Source organism: Bombus pascuorum, chromosome 1 (genome assembly GCF_905332965.1).
Source record: "Bombus pascuorum chromosome 1, iyBomPasc1.1, whole genome shotgun sequence".
Lineage (NCBI taxonomy): Eukaryota > Metazoa > Arthropoda > Insecta > Hymenoptera > Apidae > Bombus > Bombus pascuorum.
In genome coordinates, this window is record NC_083488.1 from 7,690,698 (window position 1) to 7,710,984 (window position 20,287).

Here is a 20,287-nt window from a genome sequence, read left to right on the forward strand (position 1 = left end):
GCCATCAAGCACGTCCGAATTTCCTTCCCTGAGGCAAGTAATTAAAAAACATGTATGCTAATGAGCTTGAAACATACGAGGCACAAAATTCAGCGTAGCGTACCATTAGGAAACGCAAGTATGCCGGGATGTTGACGTAATAAAGTATTGAATTTTCAGAAGCTGTCGAATTTGCATGAAAATGACTCAAAAGATTTTTACATTCCTTCGTCGATAATAATTCATCAATAATAATCAACTATAGATTCTGCGGATGTTTATACATTTGTGAAAAATTTAAATACGCGCAAATATGTTGGACGTACATAATATGCAAAAATATACGAAACTTCCGAAATAAAATACTCGTAAATATTTCGAATGTAAAACTAATTTATTGGATTTATTTAAATGCGTTTACTAAAAACGCCAAACGTTAACCTAAATGAAACGAACTGAACGTTAAAATAAACGTTAACATCAATTATTTTACCTACTGTACAAATTTCGTGATTATAAAATATTATAAAAGATTCGAGCAGCCAGGCGATTAATAAGTTAATGTGGAAGGGAAAATAGAAATAAAATTTGTTTGCATACTTCGCACGACTAAGGATTTTACGAAATACATTTCACTCCGTTCTCTGCTATCCGATCGAAGAATCCAGAAACGCGAATTCGCCGGGGAAGTCGTCCCTGCGGACCTTTAATTCCTCTTCTATCTATCCGGCGAACTCTCTCGAGAACTCCGACTAAGCAGACTTTAACGAGCAGGAAGTTTTGCATACAAGTTCCGCATAAAAGCGGTGGCCGATCTCTCGAACGAACCTTTTTTCCCCGGTTACGCCGCTGCGGAAACGTCATTCGGACTCCTCCTGGACCGATTGACCTGCCGAAATTTCCAACTTCCGCTGATTGAACCAGCGCGATCCGTGACCTTCTACGAGAGTATCGCGATGAGACTCGCTCGTTACATCGATCGTTGCAACGCCGTGAACTTTTCACTGTTCCATCAAAATTTCCAGCACTGGATGAAACGAGAAGCTGCTAGAATTAACCGAATACTGTGGTACACCTTTCGAACTAAAATACGTTTGTCGTTCTTTAATTATTCTGCACGTTAAGTGATGTTTTATTTTACGAAATATATTTTCAGAATTCAAGAGAATCTTGTTAGAAGCTGCGTCGCTCGCGTAGGTACGTTGTTGTACTTGTCAAATAAAATAGTTTTATTGTACTTTGACTGCTCATCAAGTTAAGTTATGTTCTCCTCTTCTAATCACATTTTCAGCCTCTACGTCAAGTTTCTAACAAAGGAGTAACTCGCACGTGATAATCTCATTCCCGGTATTACTCGTGCAAGTGTACATGAATTCGAAGATATGCAAAATTTGAGGGAATTGAATTTTCAAAGGGAATTCAAAGTTATCGCACAACACGCAAATTGTTGCTGTTCAAAAATTATCTTTGCGTTATAGTTAACTTTACGAAATATTCTTAGGTAGATAAAATTGTTCTGAAAAATCCGTTAGAAATTTTTGTCGAACCTCTGATTCTTATTTGAAAAGAATTAGCGTCACGAATGAAACGCAGCGTTAACTTTTAGAAAATGTTTGCTTCGCGAAATCAAACGACGCGAATTTGTACATTATGGTTCGAGCAGTGGGAAAATTTGTCACTGTGGCCGAGTTATTTTGCTGCCTAGAAATCAGTTTCTGGATTGGCTAGGTGCACTTGTGCGATTCGATAAGTTTTACCCTTTTTTTCCACAGGGATGTTACATGGGAAGGACGCGTCGTGTAAAGCGTCGTCGATAAATCGCGGGATGGAAAGTCCGCGTTGTCGGTTCCGAAATCTCTTTTCCCGCAACGATAGCCGCTTTAATCTGGGATTTTTAGCGTTTCTTCCCTCTGTCGAATATTTCGAAGCGTAGAGTAGTTCGTGCACCGACGGGCGAATACAGGAAATTGTTTACCGACATATATTTCCAACCGGCGCATTCTAAACCGATATAATGCAAGATATTAAAAATTTTCAGGTTACTGATTCACGTGCCGCGCCTGCTTTCAATAAGGATAATCAGGATTTTTGTCCGTAAAATGGAGCCTTCGTATTTCGACAGCGAGCATTACGTTAATGAATTAATTCCTTTCAATTCCGCATCCATGTGCAAAAAATGCACAAAAAATCAAATTAAAAATATCGTGTTAATATCAGGGAATATAGGAAAGAAAAATTCGTTCCATTATTTCGATGATTTAAATGTTCGAATCGTGTTAGTATGTTATAACGAGCATGTAATTTGTAAGTTTAATTAAGAGAAATGTTTAATCCGATTACATTTTTATCGATATAGACTTTTACTTGACGGAAATTTGTTAAATACCATGTTCGGTACGTACACGAGTGCTTTGAATAATTCACTGCGTACATTTAAATACCTATCTCACGAAACTTTCAATTTCGCACTGTTTACTGTTCGTTAATTATTAAATTACGATTAAATGGTAATCGAAGTTAAACGAGTTCAACAACCGATCAAGATATAGAGTATCCGAACATTTAAGTATCTTCTCTATATTTTATCATATCAGAAATATTTAGAAGCATAATTTGAGTGATTTCGAAAAAGTAATCACGAAAACGTTAAAAATCATGCAGCGCTCTTCGAAACAAATCGAAATCTTTCCAAAAGTACTCCGAGTTTAATCCTTATCGGCAAAAAGATCCCGGAGCGGCGTGCAAGTTGGGAACGATTACACGTCACGCTCGTCCCATCATCCCTACCTAGACTCTTTCTATAAAAGAAGGGAGAGAGGGAGAGAAAATAAGAGAGAAAGAAAGCGCACGATAGAAATTTCCAGAGAAGCGTTTCTTCGAATCCGAACTGATTCGATCTGTCGAATCACGTCGAATCACGATAGCAAGATGGATTCCACGCGACCAGCGGTTCCATCGGGAAATCTTCGCACGTATTCGACCACGAACTACGACAGAGACCATAGAAGAAGAAATGTCGAATCCGGATGAATCAACGAACCAAGCCCGCAGAAACTTTCCAGGTTTAAGTCAAAATATATAATTTCGTACATTGATGTTACGACCGGGTTCGTCCTCGAGCAGCTGACGCGCGATGTCCTTGCAAGAGGTCCGTGCAGCAGGTGGCACCTTGCCATCGTCCTCCCAGTAACGGCTGGCTGCGTGAGCGTAAAGGGCCGCTGGTGTAGCGTGTGTCACCCTCGTGGTCGTAACCAGTCCCGTCGATTTACCTAGAAGCATAGAAAACACCGTTAAAGAGAAATCCTGCCATGTGTTACTCGCTTCGTGCAAATCGTCACCACCGAATTGTATCACCGCGCTATGGCTCGTTTGCAAAACGCTGCGGTCGACTTGATGGCGTCGCATCTACACACTCTCTCGTTCATCCGCTGTGGCAAATTCCTCACGAGAGCTAGTGAGAAACAATTAACGCTCGTAATATTGCACCTTGCGACGGCAAAGCAAGTTTCCATAGAGCGAAGCGGATAGTTCTCGTTGACGTAAGTGTATTTGCATGGGATCGGGTTTAACAGGGATCGAATAAGTTTGACGCAACAACGATTGTTTGTACGAGGAAGTTTGTATAACGTGGGATTCACGGCTTTCAAGGCTTCTTTAAGTATTACGTTCTAATAATTTATGGTGTTGTGTATTCAGGCGCTTTTGTGTGTCTTTGTGAGAAGAAGAATTTGGTGTGAATGTCTGGTACAGGTAGTTGAGTTCCCGAGTATTACAGGTACTTGGCAATTAGTAACACTTGCCGTAAACGCTTGCTATTCCCATTTCCACGATAAGCAAACACTAAAAGTATTCATTGGACAAGCTTCCTCTAGTAATTAGAATTTGCTTTTGTTACGGGGAAGAAAAATATAGGCAAAGTAACGATTCGATTAGGGAATAGGGAAGAAACAACTAACAAAAGACATTGGGGCTGACGACTTTTTCGTCGATTCAGGAAAATGTGGTTGCAAATGAATTCCAACGATTCGTCACTGCAGTAGCATTGTCGTGAGCCGCTCTGGATCGTATTTTAATTAAGCGGATATTCGCAGGATCTTCTTAGTGAACTCAACGAAAGTCTCTGGCATTTGCTTCCATCTCGTGCCCCTGCGTACCCATAGGATGGGTTAACGGATTAAGTTGGCACGCGGAGATCTATGTTTCTCGCGGGATTAGCAATTACGTTAAGTGGGCTGACGTTGGAACGGATCGAATGTTAATTCGGCCCGAGTACGTCGATACACGGCCCTTCGTCAAAGCTTCGCTTTTGATCCTTTGATCTTGGCATCTGCGTTTTCAATTATGATTTAGCATAATGAATAGAACGATTACTTCTAGAAGTCGATAGCTGCAGTATCCATAGTAAACGAAGAAAAGTTTTCAGACAGCATATCCGATTTAATCTCGGTCGATCGACCGAGTAGAATTTTCCAAAGTCTATGCAAATTGTCGGTGGTTCCTCGATAATTTCTCGTGCAAGAATGTTCGCTCGAGAGAAACCACGAAGTTCCTCTGCAATCTTGGCCTGATTCATTTTTAAAGGCTTCCCGTTTCGCACTAAACGGAGAAATATTCTTTTTTTTTCGAGACCGCGTTCCTTGTTCAGAGAAAATCGAGGGAAGGAAGTTTAAACGCGTGGTAGGATATTAAGTTCGGAGATTGTTTGTGACCGGCGAACGCTGGCAACTTAATTTGTTCGACCCGGACGGTACTTTCGGTTCTTGTTTTTCGTCCTGTTTTTTTTTCCCTTGTAATTTGAACTTTCCCAAAACGCTACATTCGTTTCTTTTACCTAAGCAATTTCCGCTTGCCTCTCATTCCATTACCGTGAACTGGCGTGACGTTGGCCAAGCCAGTGGAAAAATGTACGAAACCAGAGGAATTCTGGAGATATCCTCGTATTTTGAGGCTGACCCGTTCTTAATCGTTGAAGTCGCCGTACAACAATTATCAGGAAATGAAACGTGGAGCACGGATCGTTTAAAAGGAACGTTTTGTCTGCTTATCTCTTGCAATTAATGGCACGACGGCGCTACTCGAAAGAAACTGTTAAAACCGTACACCTTTCCCAGCTCTTGCTGTAATTAACGCCGTTGGTAATGAACGTTTTTACCCCGCCAACATTTCCTACTAAATCACCCAAAAATGAAAATATCGAACAAGGCTCGTTTAAAAATAACAAATTCTCTGTATTTCTTCTAGGAATTTCGATCGTGTATTCATTCTCAAAAATTACGAATTCAAGAAAATATCACGAATCGCGACTGTATACAGAAATTTCCCAAGGAGAAAATAGAATTTCCTAAATTACTATTACTAATTAAATTATTTCCTTAATCCCTTGAAAGCATATATGTAATTCCATCTCAGCAACTGTCCTCTTTTTCATTGTTATGTTCTTTTTATCTCTTTGGAATCTACAATCCCAAAGGGAAAGATACGATTCAACGGAGGAAAAAAAGCATCTAAGCAGCGATACAAGCGTCATTTCTCCCACGTCGAACGTGTTGCTGCTGGAAAAGGAGGAGGAAGTATCAAATGCAGAGCGCTTTCGAGGCGGATATCAGCGACGCGATGGCGATAAGATAAAGCGTAATTTACATATAAACACTGGCAGAGGAACGTTTGTATGCAAATTAAAATAAAGCAACGATGAGATTCCTTCAGGTGGAAATTCCCGTGTACGAGTGGGATACACTGTCGAATATAGGTTTCACTTTCCTCCTAAAGCAAATCTTGCATTTCACGCTAGGCCGGTTGGTAAGAAACAATTTCACAATACGAAAGCGTTTTCGAATATTTGAAATAATAGGGATTTCAAGGATTTGCTAGGCGGTCGACTAAGAACGAAAGCGGTATAACCAGGGAAACAGCTTTGTCGAACATACTTCGACTACCAGAAATGAGTTGCCTTTCTCTGTATTTCGCTCGGGAAACATATCTTGAATTTTCCGCATTACGATACATCTCTTGAGAAAGTTGCGTACTGAAAAATATATCGTAACAAATGCGAGTGAAAATACAACAGAAATAAAATGAAAACATACAGAATATTTATCGATAAAAGTTTGGCAAACAATATTAACGGAGTCTAGTGCGAATCTATATCAATTTATCTATATCAATATATCAGACTTCTTTCAAGTCGACGTCTCGACACGTTCTCAAGATTGCATATTAAAATGTGATGTTAAAACGTGAAGGAAGAGTGGCCGAGATTTTTCGTGACCTATATTTTCCTGATACGCGTAAATAGCACTAGAGAAAAGAAGACGTAGATTCAGCGTCTGTTGCTGACTGGCACGTAGAGTAGCTAGAAAATATGTAAATGTAGAAATCCATTGCTGCAAGGAGGAGAGACGTAATAAAGTATGTACAATAGTACAAAAGTACGCTTTTCTTCAAGCAACGACATCTCAGAAGGGAAACGCCGTATCGACATAAAACAAAAAATATTTTAAAGACGATAATTGAAATTGTTGAAACAAGGATTGCGCTTGTCGTTAAATTTTAATTTTATAACTTATCAAAATTCATTTAAACAAATAATAGTTTCATCCTTGATGATGTTTTATTATTACAAATACTCAAAGAAAAAATGTATGTATACATACAATTAAATGGTAATTACTCACGATTTTATTTTCTCTGCGTCGATACGTTTTGATTAAAAAATATTGCGGCTCTAAAAAGCGAACGACGAATTTCTCGCCGCGATTCCTAGCACAATCTCATTTAGAATCACATGACGTATCGAGGCTTTCCATTAAGGCCCTTTTCGCTCGATGTTTTTACCGTTTCACGACCTCTTCTTCAACCTCCCTTTTCTTCGGGACCCATAAAGAACAATTTCACAGATGGAGCGGCACACTTTCACCGCGAAAGATAATGTCGCAAGAAAACCCGTTGGGAAGATGAAAAGCCACGCGAGGGAAGAAGGGAGGGAGAATCTTCTACCGAGACTTCTTCGAGAAACCTGAAACGACACGAATAAACCACGAAGAACAGAAACGTCGAAGCGTTCGCGATAGACTAAAGTTCGTGGTCGAAGGAAGATCAGAACTCTTTCCAGGTGATAAAATTTGTCTCGATATCCTTGAAATCAAATACGTCTCTCGACCGGCGAGGCGTTGTTCGTTCGATGTCGATGTGCGATAATAGAATGAATTATTGAACAGAGAGGACGCAGGAGTTAGCCAGTCGCCATTAGATAAAGTTCATTCGACGATTGGCTCTCATCACCGGAAACTCGTCGGATGAATTTGCAAATTTCGGCCTAGGAACCTCCGTTTGAATGCCGTGGAACTTCTGCCGCAAAATTTCACTCCTGTCCGTCTGTTCGCGTTACGAATAAAAGTGCCCGCTACTAAAATCGATATTCCATTTAACGAATGCATAATCGATTCAATTAATTTCGCGCTAATTATTTGTCGTGACTTCGACCCGCTCTTGGATCCGTCAATAAAGCTATTTTCCCTTGCAATTCGTTCTCGCCGCGGTGCCCGAATGCGGGTTAATTAACGAGATATCGATGTCACCGGAAATTCCATTTTTTTTGCCAGGCGAGAATCTTGTTGGACGGTATGCGCGATGTTCACGCGTGAAAATTGCCGCCGAAATAGACTTTCGATTCGATGAAATTGGCAAAACGAAGAGTATAATAATTGCGATTGAAAGATAATTCGATTTGATGGTATAGTTTATAGGAAGCTTCTATTGTAATTCTCTAAGTCCCGATTTACGTTGCCGTGTCTTTTTGGCGCGCGACTTTTTCTTCGAAGATACATCAAATTCCCATAATTCACCCAAATATAATAGCATGAATAACGAATCACTGAAACTTTGTAAAACACTTCACCTCCAAAGTTTCCTACAGTCTGTCGTTCCTTTAGCAAACTTCTCATCAAGTGTCTTTCACTCAAATTCTACGAGCATGCATAATATATCGGTATCAATTCAGAATCGGTGAAAGTGAAACTCGAGTAAAGTTAGACCGGAAAAAGGTAAGGAAGATTGATTGTTAAGTTTTCATGAGCACGGTTTAGGTAACGATATTAAATCAGAGCTATGTTAAATCCGGGATTCTCCTACATTACCTATCATTCAAAGCATAGCCTAACGAAAGAAATGAATATTCTTTGATTAATTTCTTAAACCGCTAAATCTATCTATCTCTCATCCTCGACAGTTTAAAGATCATCGAAGATTTATCGGTAGCGATCTCGTAATAATCTCGTTTCCTGGTTCTCGAAGTTGTCGATCGATTCTCTAAACTCTAAATAGTAGATACAGCATAAAAGCTTGCCTGGCTCATCTTCGTCTGTTTGTATAATGCTGGCAATATCGCGTATGCGTTAGATGCGATCGAATGTGCAAACAATAATTGTAAATTGACAAATTGCGGCGGTAAAGGGGCCAGAAAGCGAGACCGTGTTGTGCTAGGAAGGCGGGGAAGCGTGTCAACGGCAAACGGCACGCGATTAATCAACGAGGCAATTCATCTTAATGATCGAGCTAAGGCAGCTTGCGCTTTCATGCTCGTAACGTAGGCGCAGTCAGACGTACCAGCTCGGCTATATGCGACGTGTTTATTACTGCTCTCGATGTACATGACCGTGTGCAGCCTTGTTACATGGTACATAAGCCCATTGTTTTCGCGGCGGCTGGTTTAGCCGCGGAGAAACTGCTCCGACGGAGTCAGGATGGTTCACTTGCTAAAACTAGCTTAATCGGTTGTTGTCACTTTACCTCTCTTTCATGAAAGCATCGTGCAGAAGCTACCTGAACCATCGCTATTACCTTGTTTTATAATAAATACCGTTTTCGAGTATTCGAAGGTTTTTAAAGACAAACTATCCGTTCCTTTATACACGCCGCTGTACATGACGCTTTTAGGAAGTAAAACGTTATTTTAGAGAAGGATCAAACCGTCGAAGAGTATAATGGATCGATTAAAAGCTTTTAAACAAAACAATATATAAACGGTCGTTGAATGTTTTATGATTTTAAAATAATTTAAGCAAACCAAAATACATTTATTATGCAACACCGGGTATTATCGCGTCTGCAGTTAGGATTAACGTACAAATATTTTATCGTGTAATTTATTTGAATTTTTTATAGGACAAGAGATTTGTTTTGGAGATTTTTATTTATAAAAACTTAAATATATATGTATATTTCACCAAGGTCCCATAAAGGACGAAAAAAGCATATGTGGTATTGCAAAATTGTTGGTTGCTCTTTGTGGATTCGATATAGGTTATATGTATATATATGAATATGTGTATTGTGAAGTTATTTTGAATATTGCGTATTAACGAAGTACAACAGTTGCGTAAATTTATATTAAAGGGAATTATAAATTTATTTCTTGCATTATTATATTACACCTATTGTATTACATTGTTATACTTATGTTCCGTGTATAGTTGTACGCATAGCTACTACATGAAATTTGCCTAATGTTCTCTATTCAGGTACAGGTTTCGTGTTATCAGTTATCGGCGTAAAAATTATTGTCATTAATGTCATTGCATGAAATGGTATGCTACACAATCGTATGATGTTAACCCAAATCGAATAAGTGATTATTTATACGCATCTGTTAATTATGCTACTCACTCTGAGAGCTTTATTTTATTTGTGAAATTCCATTTAATATTTACGCCCTCTATTTATGTGCTCCTTCAAAATTAATTATTTTAAATTATACGCGATAACTCTGCAGATAATAGCTCGTTAATTATAAAACACCCAGCGAGTTATTTTCCGAGACACTTTAGATTATTAAAAAACACGAAATCATTATTCTAACCACAATACGCGTTCGAGAGTGAGCAATTAAGTATGATATTCAATTTGCGGAAGAAGGTCAAAATTATAAAATCTCATATACGTGAGCAAACTTTAAAATATATTTACGTGATTTATCATATTTATGAAACATGACGTATGACACATGAAACATAACAAAATCATAAATATTGAAATTTGTACGTTTCTACGACTCCTGCTTTCGTTTCGTCCTAGTTTTGAAAAATGCTTGAATGCTGCAGGAAAGTTTGAAATTTTATAACTAAGAGAGAATCGATCCACAGAGTACAACAATATTAAAAACACGTCAGCAGCGCAGTTGCTATTCACCACAGGACTAGTCAAAGGACTATGATGAAACCGAACATGTCCCTATTAGAAATTAAAATCATCGATCAGTTCGAAATGTATTCTTGACATGCGGCAAGTACAAAATGCATCTAATAAAGCTACCGATCTTCCAATTTTAACGAATCAGCGAGACTTTCGTTATTGAGGCCGTAGATATTTGCTCCATATAAAATAAACATATTCTTCGCAATTGTACCATAAAATTAGAAATTTAAACAACAATGTCTGACGGAGGGAAATTAGAAAATCATGATTGGATAAAAGAAGTGTTCTATATCGGTGACAATGAGGTTCGATCGTGGCGCAATATGACGATCGCGGTAACATCCCCTAGCACCTCTTAATATTCGTGCATGCGCGCCAGAGAAATTCTGTTAATTGCTCGATACCATTCTAATGAGGCCAGGTTATAACCAGACAATCCAATGGGCATCGTAGCTTACGCCGATACCCGATGATTTCGATAGATATCGCAGTCGAAGGCTGCACTCTGTACCATCGACCTAAAACCCAGCGAATTTTGGCGAAAACGTGGAAATGGGGACTTTGAATTCGTACAAAAGTTCGATTTCGTCCGGTCTCGAAATTAGAATAATCTTCGTCGGTGTGGCCATTTAGAAAAATTATATTCTGCCTGCAGAGGCTTTTAATTCATAAAGAATTCGGAAAAATACGATATTCGAATTTTTCGCGTAGACATTTTCGCTATACTTGCGATCGAGCGTCCGTTATTTCATTAATAAATGTGTCTGGTATTTTATTCGTGATTTTAGACTCATACAACGAATTGTAGAAACATTCCGGGTATTCTTTTTTTTCATTTAAAACAGCCGGTGCTTGTAACGTTCAAATTCGAGCTCGTTTCATTGTTACCTGAACTCTATTCTACGAGCGGTCCGAATTGCACATGGCCAGAATTTATGCTCGAAAATTCGCTTTTCGTCCCGGGGATATTTGGCACAGAATGGCACGTGAAAAAATAACACTCGAATCTTATGACCTCGGTACTGTCGTGATAATTTTGCTCGGATTCATATTAACAGTTTAATTTTATACGTTTTGCGTAGAGCCAACGGCGGAAAGCATCGGAAAGGCGAAAACTTTGCAACTGTAAAATAACGTAAGAATTTTGTAATCGTATAATAAACGATAATTACAACATCAAAGTGTTTGTAGGTAGTTTTAAGCCTTTAATTTCTATGAATTCTGGACACAATAATTTTTTAAGCTCATGGAAATATAAAAGATTCGAAGCACACGGATATTCAGGTACATCCCTGTCCAGGTAAGCGTCCAAACATTTCGTAATTCCGCGCATAGAATCGTCGATCATGCCGCTGGATGCTGACCATTGTTCTTTCGCCTTTTCTCGCTCTGTTTCACAGGTTGGCAACATGAATTGAAGTCTATGGCATTGCTTCATCGACGGCGTAATAACTCAGCAGCACATCCTAACCAAAATTCATCAACCGAATTGCGCCATTTGATTACGCAACTTCGCCCATGCAAACTAATGCTAATTATGTCATACAAACAGCGTTTCTGATCGCGTTCTTGGTTATTCAAGGCTTTAGTTAAACTTGACTGTGAATTTGTAGATTAACTTATAAACGACTTTTATCGTTTATCTAACATAGTTAATCAATCAATCTCAAACGTGTTTGTCAGATAAGAGAATCGTAAGTAGTAATTGAAACAAGTATTAATTGGCATCTGTTGATGTGAATCATGTTCGAATTAGATTTAATGATAAGTGTCGTCGTTTGTTTAAGATAAAACATAATTTAAGATAAAAGGACATAATATTTACTTTTTGCAAAGAACAATTTAAATAGGAATTATTGTCCACAGCGATTTTCATTTCATGATAAAGTCTAGCAGTTTTAAACGGGCAAAATGCATGATTTCATAAAACAAGAGAAACAAAAGGAAACATTTCAGAAAACATCAATTGTCAAGGTAAACGATGCTACCAATTAAGTTGCAATTGATCGGAGTGAATGGGATGCGATTGCACATAATCCTTTGCATTAGTTGTTGACATTCGTGTATTTACTCACCCTGTTCCTGCGCCCAATTGATAAGGGACGGTACACGGGCATCAAAACTGGAATAACAGTTCTCAAAGCGTGCAGAGGAGTCCAGGCCAACAGTCTCGTAATTGGCTTTAACTCCGCAGAGTAATGCCGTCGCGCATGCCGACGATTCTCCGACTTGAGCGTCCATGTTATACGTCTGAAAACCAACAGAGATGATAGATCAGTTTTAAATCAGTTTTAAATTATTATTCAGAAAAGAAGATTATTCCCCGTAAAACACTCGCAACCGGGAAGAACATTCGATTCGGTAACACTCAAATGACAATGACACAATTTTTTATTAATGAATCACATACTTTCAGTAGTGTGATTCTACTGATATGAGTCATGTTTCAAAATGGTATATATTTTAGATCTGTTGTATTCGAAGCAATGAGTCACGGTAACCTCTAGCACGATCAATATAGAAGCGATAAGAAATATATTAGCGATAGTGATACACACGATGACCACAGCATCGACCAATCAATGCTCTCAGCATCTCGTGCGATGTTACATTGATTCCTTATTCGATATCGAATTAGTAGATATATTAAATATTAAATAATAAAAGTTAGATATTAAAATATATTAAAGAACCTTAACATCATACGTATAAATATCTGCAATTAGAAATAAAGAAAAGGATAGAGAATTATTCAAGGAAATAGAAATAATTTCATATTCACTGGAAAATCCTTCCGAAAAAAAAGATCGTTGCTAATCCATTTGTATCTTTTCATCTATCACGATAAAAGGAATGCTGCTCTTATCAAAAGTAAAGCAAACGTTTCGCAACTGACGCGGCACGAGCTCTCTATGGGTTGCCTCATAAATTATTTCGGACGTTCGTCGAGCGCATTGTGCGTTATGATAATCGGCCTTTCTTTAGCGACCACGTTGCGGGAAGTTGGGAGGTCAGAGACCACATAGTGGAATAGAGAGAACGGAACCTTGGTGTACATAAATCTTGATGGTATTATCCCTAGAAGGCCGACCTTGAGTAAAATACTGCTGACATCCGACAGTTTTCTTATTATTCGAAAATTGTACGAACCAGCCGATCGTCGTACGATTTAAGTAATACTACGGCACTGTTATAACCCAGATGCCCAGAAAGGTGCGAGTTTCCAGTTCTGATAACGCGATCAAAAGGCTAGAAAAGCGCTAGTAATATACGGCACTTTGATTCCTTTCCTGCTTTGCGAATCACAAATGATTCCAGTAACAAAGATCGATATCAATAACGAATACGATATCAGTACTTTGATAAGATAAGGTACTACCTATAAAACTGTACGCCATCTCTTCCTCATTGGTTTTCTGTAACAGTGATTACAAATGACAACATTACTCAAGGATTTACTACAGACAATTTTAGGAATATTCACGATGGAATCATTACGAGAGCGCAACAGATTACTACGTCAAAAGTTCTTTGAAGAAAATGAAAATTCGCACTGCCAAGTGGATAGCTGGATGTCTACAAAACCAAAGTGAGTGTTTTAACATTTCTTTGAGAGATCGGTTTATAGCTAAATGAATATTCTTTGATGATGCGACAACATTGAAAACAAAACAAAGAATTAGGACCGTAACGGTCGATCTTCAGCGAAAATGATCGATTTTATTTGTCAGCGAGAAGGGGTATCCTCGAAATGGTTTCAGAAAATACGAGAAAGCGGTGTATTTTTTCTTCGAGCGGGCACGCTAACGGAAACAGTAACATATACGTGTTCAGATATCAAATCTTTGATAAACGTGACTTACGCTGGGCTACGTGTGAAGCGTCAACGGCGCAATAAACGTAGAAACCGCTTCGCGTGATCTAGAACGGTTGTATATTACCAACGTGTATGAAAGTGCAGGGAGCACGGTCAGCACATGATATATGCATATTTACCGGCTGAGAATTAACATTTCTATGCTGAAATTAATTTTACGTGTCAGTTTATGGCTGTATGTCGCGCGAGGTGTCTGCTTATTGCACTCTGAAATATTAAGGAGAACCGTGTTACCGCGTTATGATTTGGAGAAGTTAAACGGAGTATAACTTCGCTCCTCGAGTATTGAGCTAACGAGAGATGTATATATATGTGTGTGTATGTTTCGAATCTTTCACTAAGAAAGGAAAGACCAGTAACAGTTTACAACCACATTATTAAATTCACACCATAGAGAGGTAAAGCTTATCGGAATTTTTCTCTTTGACAATTTCCCGACGTCGTTCATCATCGAGAATATAGCAAATGATAGGAACAATTATAGTAAAGCAAAACACTCAGCCTCTTTTCGAAATCTCCGAACTTTACCCTCTTCCAATTTACATGCGTATTTTAAGGAAAATTTGCAAAAAATTCGCGACTCGCCTTGTCCTTCGCGAAAAGACACATAAAATCTCCGAACCAAATGACCGTCCAGTTACATTAACCAGTTTATCATATCTTCGTATTAATCGTAGAGGAAGAGGAAAAGATTCGAACTCGCTGAAAACAAAATTGACAGTCCCTCATTCCCAGTCGCAATTTCGTAGCCGACGGTCTTCTTCCCTCAATTGGACTGGATCGTTATAATCGTTGCTCGGGGATTTATATTCCCGGCGTCGAGACAGAGCGAACAGAGGGTTGGAATTAGTGGTCGGTACAAAATGTTTTCGAGTTCAAAGGAAACGCGACGAACTGCTATAATACCGGTAACTCGTTTCTCTTTCCCAATGAACGTTTGTTTGGTAATGGGCGGTAGGTCCGCGCGCATTTATGACTAGTTTGTAAGCACTTTGCAGCGGGCTTTGTCAAGCAAGACCCCGTTATTCGCGTCCGCGTGCACGAATTTGCCCGACTGCGCGCCCATGAAAGCGTGTCTCTACATTCACCTAGGGAAGAGTCTTTCAACTGGCAACCTGCTATCTCCAGCCGTTTAAAAAGCCCTATCCAGCATCGTTGGCTGACGTTTTGTGTCCCTCTTTCGTTCGTTCTTTTGTTTTTCATGTCCCACCACCTCTCTTTTTCGACCGCTTTGCTACGTGTTTCGAGCGATGCGCAGGTGGTTTTTACAGTTTTGAAACGATTCAGTTACAATCGACGCGTAAAATCGTCAATGAATTGCATGGATTTTTATTCCCTTTTTAATGATGTTTATTTAACAGAAGGTAATAATATTTTCATTCCTCTTCGATTTTGTTCGATGTTATGAAGGAGGTAGAAGGTTTAAACAGCGATGCATAATATTATGCATTTGTTTGTTGACAAACTGAGCTTCGAGAGCGATGTTAAGTACCTAAAGGTAAAATTTATTTGAGTACGGTGTAACGAATGGACTCTGACGTAATAATGTTTATAGCTAAACTTAAACAGTACCTTTGCTATGATTGTGTACCAGAGATAGTAAACATGGCATAAGCAATAGGATGGATGTAAATGCACGTAAATACATAAAACTGAATCCTAATCTGAACTAGTAATATCAACTTGCACGTTGTGCCGCGATAACATCGATAAAAATCGAGAACGATATACGGTATATGTATCTGTTAAATATCGAAATTAGATATCTCTGAATTTTGTATAGTCGGAAAATGGGTCTCCTAGCACTACACGCGGCAGAGTAATTATAATTTCTAACACAAAATTGAAAAAAATTCGACAGAATTTCACAACAACGTACTAAACACAGTGTAAACAAGGCGCAGAATATATCTGCATTTTATAAAAATTACACTATTGTTTCTTCACAAGAGAAGTCTCTAAATTCTGAAAGCACGTTGGAATTGTTGTTATGCCTGCTGGAACTTCGTTTCAAGTACACACTGTTCTCCCGTAAGAGGATTCAATCCTACACAGACGTTCGCACATAGATGCACGCAATTCAACCAAGTATATAGCCTTTGACGCACGCATTCATAGAGTTCTAAGTTCCAAACACAACAACCATACTTCTCTCTGAGAGTATACTCCTACTACAACACGAACGCGCATTGTAAATGCGATAATAATTGCCAGCTGTTTAGGAACATCGTGTTATCTGCAGTTGTAAAATGCGCCATTTAGTAGTATAATTAAAAAATAACGATACAATCGCTTTCACGAAAAGTACTCATTGTAGAAATAGCGCGATGCACTTGATCTCGATTGCAGAATTAATTTCAATCGCCTACACGAGATTTTTTATCACGTTTATTTTATTTCAAACATAGAGAGAACTGTTTAACAAAACACGCAAAGACAAATTTTTAATTTTCTTCCATCATTGATTAAAGCAATCACTCGGAAAATCTGCATCTCACTCCGTGTTTCTTAAGCTCGAATAGCAAAGTACTATTATCACACCAGCGTCTCGTCTTTTAAATAATTAAATAATAATCTAAAAGTCGAAAAAGTCTCACTCGATTCCCCGACAATACCTATCTCTATATCCGATTCGTCGTAGTATCACGGCGTGTTACTTGGTGCTCATCGTGTGAAAATGGTGGTAATCGCGCATACTAACTTCACCGAACACGCGACTGGTTCGATCAGTTCACGTACACACGTTTACAAGGAGGTAGGAGGGCAACGTAGTTGTACGATAAAACGGTCGAACCATTACTTGGAAGTTCTTTAGCCTGGGATTGCGATCTAAGTTAAAATTAAATCGACCGTCGGATGATACGGCGGACTCGTGCACGCTCATGTGCGCTTCTCTGCGAACGTAGATTGCAGACGCTCTTTCCACCAGCGAGCAAGATTTTCCGTTCGTAGCGTGCACCTTTCGTACGTGAGCGGAAAGTACGAAACAGCCTAATACACTTTGGAACGAGAGCGAGGCTCTCGCGACAGATTATACGCTTTCGCGCCTTTCCCGTAGAGGCAAACCTTTCGAATTCGCGCGCCGGAAGTTGCCACGGTGCCCAAGAAATACGAGTTCCGACGCTTTCGTTTAGCTCTCTATAAGTGTACTCCAACAGCTGTTTCCTAAACGTTCACGGAGAATTGGAGCTTGTACAGTTCTCGATTGGTTGCGTTGGGTTTTGGAAAGTTGGAGCAAATATAGGTAGAAGGTTGGAAGTATTTTGTTGGAGAAATGCAGAGTTGAAAGATTCCAAAGTTCATTGCAGTCGAAATTTCTGTTGGATAAATCATCGTATTTCTACTATCGAGCAAATGCACTAATTTAGATGATACTATTAAATACTATTGAGGAAGAAACTTATATCTTATTTAGAGATGAACTACGATACACAAACACCGAGACAATGTTCATTCGTTGGATTCACGGCCGCATAAACGTCGAAAAGTTTCTTGCAGAATTGTGCTTAGCGTCGACCTTCGCCTCCTAGAGACGTTATTTGTCGCGCGTCTGTGGACCGTTGTCCTGGCAAACGAGCTAGCCAACTCTCTTTTCCAGGTCCAAAATTTTACGAGCAACGTAAAAACCGTCAACGTGCGACGTCGACACCGAAATTGCGGATACGCGCTTCGTTGCGGCGTTTCGGTTTCATTCTTTTTTCTTCTTTTTCTGTTTTTCTTTTTTTTTTTTTTTTACCGACTTCCTACCATGGCGCCGTATCGATCGACGAAATTCGGAAACAGAGAAATTTTTCGACGGGCAAAAATATACGCGCGCTAGTTATTGCGAATCCGCGAGCCTGCGTGCGAACATGTACAACGATCGTAAAACAGAATGAGAAGGGTTTTCGAGCTGTGTAATTCGCCGTTTAACAGGTCCTATATTAGACGGACTAGAATTGAGTGGAAAGAACGAATTACGGCATCGAATTTACATTGGAATATGAATCTCCTAATTAAATACCGTTCGCTCGCGTAACACCGCCGTGTCGACGCCATAATCGAACGAATAAATTGTTTCCACGCGGAATACGAATTGCGTAAACTGCCTCTGGGATATTGAATGTGTATATCCGCTGGGAGGAAGTTGAAACAGGGTTCGTAGAGAAATAGGATAACTCCCAAACGATATGATTTCGATATGTCGAAGATAAACTATGGGAGGTTAGTACGCGATACTATTTTGTTAATTTTTCTATAAAAATTTTGTGCAATTTTCTATGTATATTTGAATTATGCTCCTCTTGGATTACATTTGTGTCTACGCACTTGTTCATTCGTTTCGATATTAAGAAAAATGGGAATTCTTTAATTTACATATATCGTTTTTCTTTTTCTTTTTTTCTTTAGGGATGAGCCTGTCAGACCGAGTTGCACAATTAATCTGGACCAACATTCGGAAATATATAACATGAATCACAAACGAAGAGGTATCGCGTTAATCTTCAGCCACGTCAACTTCAAGAAACTGGAAACACGAGTTGGTGGGGAAAAAGATTCGCAGGAACTGGCGCAAACATTAAAGTACCTTGGCTTTGACGTTCGAGTTTACATCGACTCGAATGTTAAAACGATATTGTCGACGGTGCAAAACGGTAAGCACACATTTTCCAAAGTCTTGAAAGAAGAAGCTTCTTTGAACTGGTTCTTTGCTTGACACCGTAAGTCATTTTGAAGTGATGAAAAATGAGCGAACGGCGTTATAAATGAAATTCCACTTAGATCATTAATTTATCTCGAATCGATATTTGAAAATGATTTACTACGATTTCAATCATTTTATAAATTATTTCCGTTAGAATAACGACATTACGTAGAAAATGTGACGCGATCCATCCGATAAGACACGAAAATAATTTTGTCTTGAAACGATAAACTTGCAAATTTCCTCTGCTCATTGAAACAACGAACGCGTGACAGAATTGAAAACAAAAATAAAACCGGTCCAGCAATTTGCAATTGGTCCCTCGATGTTGCCGCGTGAAATTGCATGAAAATCATTCGCGAAATTACGATAAATTCCGGCGGATCGTTTCCGCTTTGAAATTTTTTATTCGAAGTAGCAGACTGTCATGCGAGCAGGCTGGGGATAACGCGATTTGGGGCGCAAACCACGTTTTATTCGTAGCCGGGGACAGGTTTTAATCATTTTTCTGCGCTGCTCGTTAAACAGCGTGCAATCCGTGATGGCAAGCGGAGACGGATAATACGTGAAATAATTCATTTTGACCGTGACTGGGTAACGAATCGCGTATCCATTATTTGGGTAACGTCACTTTGATGTAGTCCGCCATAGTCCGTGTCGACTGAAACCTGATTCAGCTGCGATTGCCTTCTAAATCGAAATGTTTTCAAACCCGCTGAATTACCTCAAACGAAAAGAATCATCGATTTCGACCGTCCGATTACGTATAATTATAAATGTATCCTGCTGACTGATTATACACGCGTATAAAACATTTAGAGTTTAAACGTATACAATAGTATTTTATACATGCTATTTCCTCTCAGATTATTTACTAAAAATACAAAAAGAATATTCGTACGGATATCGTCCGATTAAATCGTTATCTTTTTCAAATTGTTATCTATCGGCGATTTTAATATTAGTGTCTTTTTGCAAATGGAACGAATATTATTGATTCACTAGTTATTTCGTATGAAGGCTATACTTGAACAATAATTTATCGACTATCTTCGTGAATATAAATAACAAATACGTATAGTATTTCTTACTCATGAGGCTAAGACTAATTTAAGGAAAAAAATTCTTTATGTGGAATACTTCATGTATAATTCATGGAACAATTCAATTTCAAATTCCATTGTGTTCTTCAATTTCATTGTGATCTTCAAATTCCATGTAGCGGCACACAACGTGTAAATTTATACGGAATCCTCAGCAGATTTAAACAGAGGCCGTGACACAGGCGTGGAACGCTGTTTTCCAGTGAGCACATTCGAAACATATTCGTCGCGAACTCGGCAAACCGATGTTCCTAAATTCGCTTAGCGTGCGGGGAGCCGTAACGTGGCCATAAAATTCGCGTGGCTTGGCGAACGTTGGAACCTTTGCTCAACAAATCGTCGGTAAACCGTTTGAAAAGAGGATAAAAGCGGAAGCGTAACTGTCCATGAAAAGTCACCAGGAACCGTTCTCGTTCGATTCATTCTTTTCCTTTCCTCTTTCTTCTATTTATC

At 39.0% G+C, this 20,287-nt stretch overlaps 2 protein-coding genes across 4 annotated transcripts in view; one reads left to right on the forward strand and one right to left on the reverse strand.

Annotated features, from left to right (window-relative positions):
• Nucleotides 1–20,287, reverse strand: part of LOC132916364 (alkaline phosphatase-like) — a 261,957-nt gene that overhangs the window by 81,626 nt on the left and 160,044 nt on the right. For both annotated transcript variants that reach the window (XM_060976283.1, XM_060976292.1), the window contains exons 3-4: nt 12,246–12,420; nt 3,070–3,248 (exon numbers count right to left, since the gene is read on the reverse strand). In XM_060976283.1, the coding sequence (XP_060832266.1) occupies nt 3,070–3,248; nt 12,246–12,420 (354 nt within the window). The remainder of the gene's footprint in view (nt 1–3,069; nt 3,249–12,245; nt 12,421–20,287) is intronic.
• The window catches only part of LOC132916435 (caspase-1-like), a 38,393-nt gene continuing 31,668 nt past the window's right edge, over nt 13,563–20,287 (forward strand). The window contains exons 1-2 of one of the 2 annotated variants that reach the window (XM_060976457.1): nt 13,563–13,759; nt 18,437–18,681. In XM_060976457.1, the coding sequence (XP_060832440.1) occupies nt 13,605–13,759; nt 18,437–18,681 (400 nt within the window). In that variant the 5' untranslated portion in view covers nt 13,563–13,604. The remainder of the gene's footprint in view (nt 13,760–18,436; nt 18,682–20,287) is intronic. The other variant, XM_060976449.1, reaches the window with a different exon arrangement.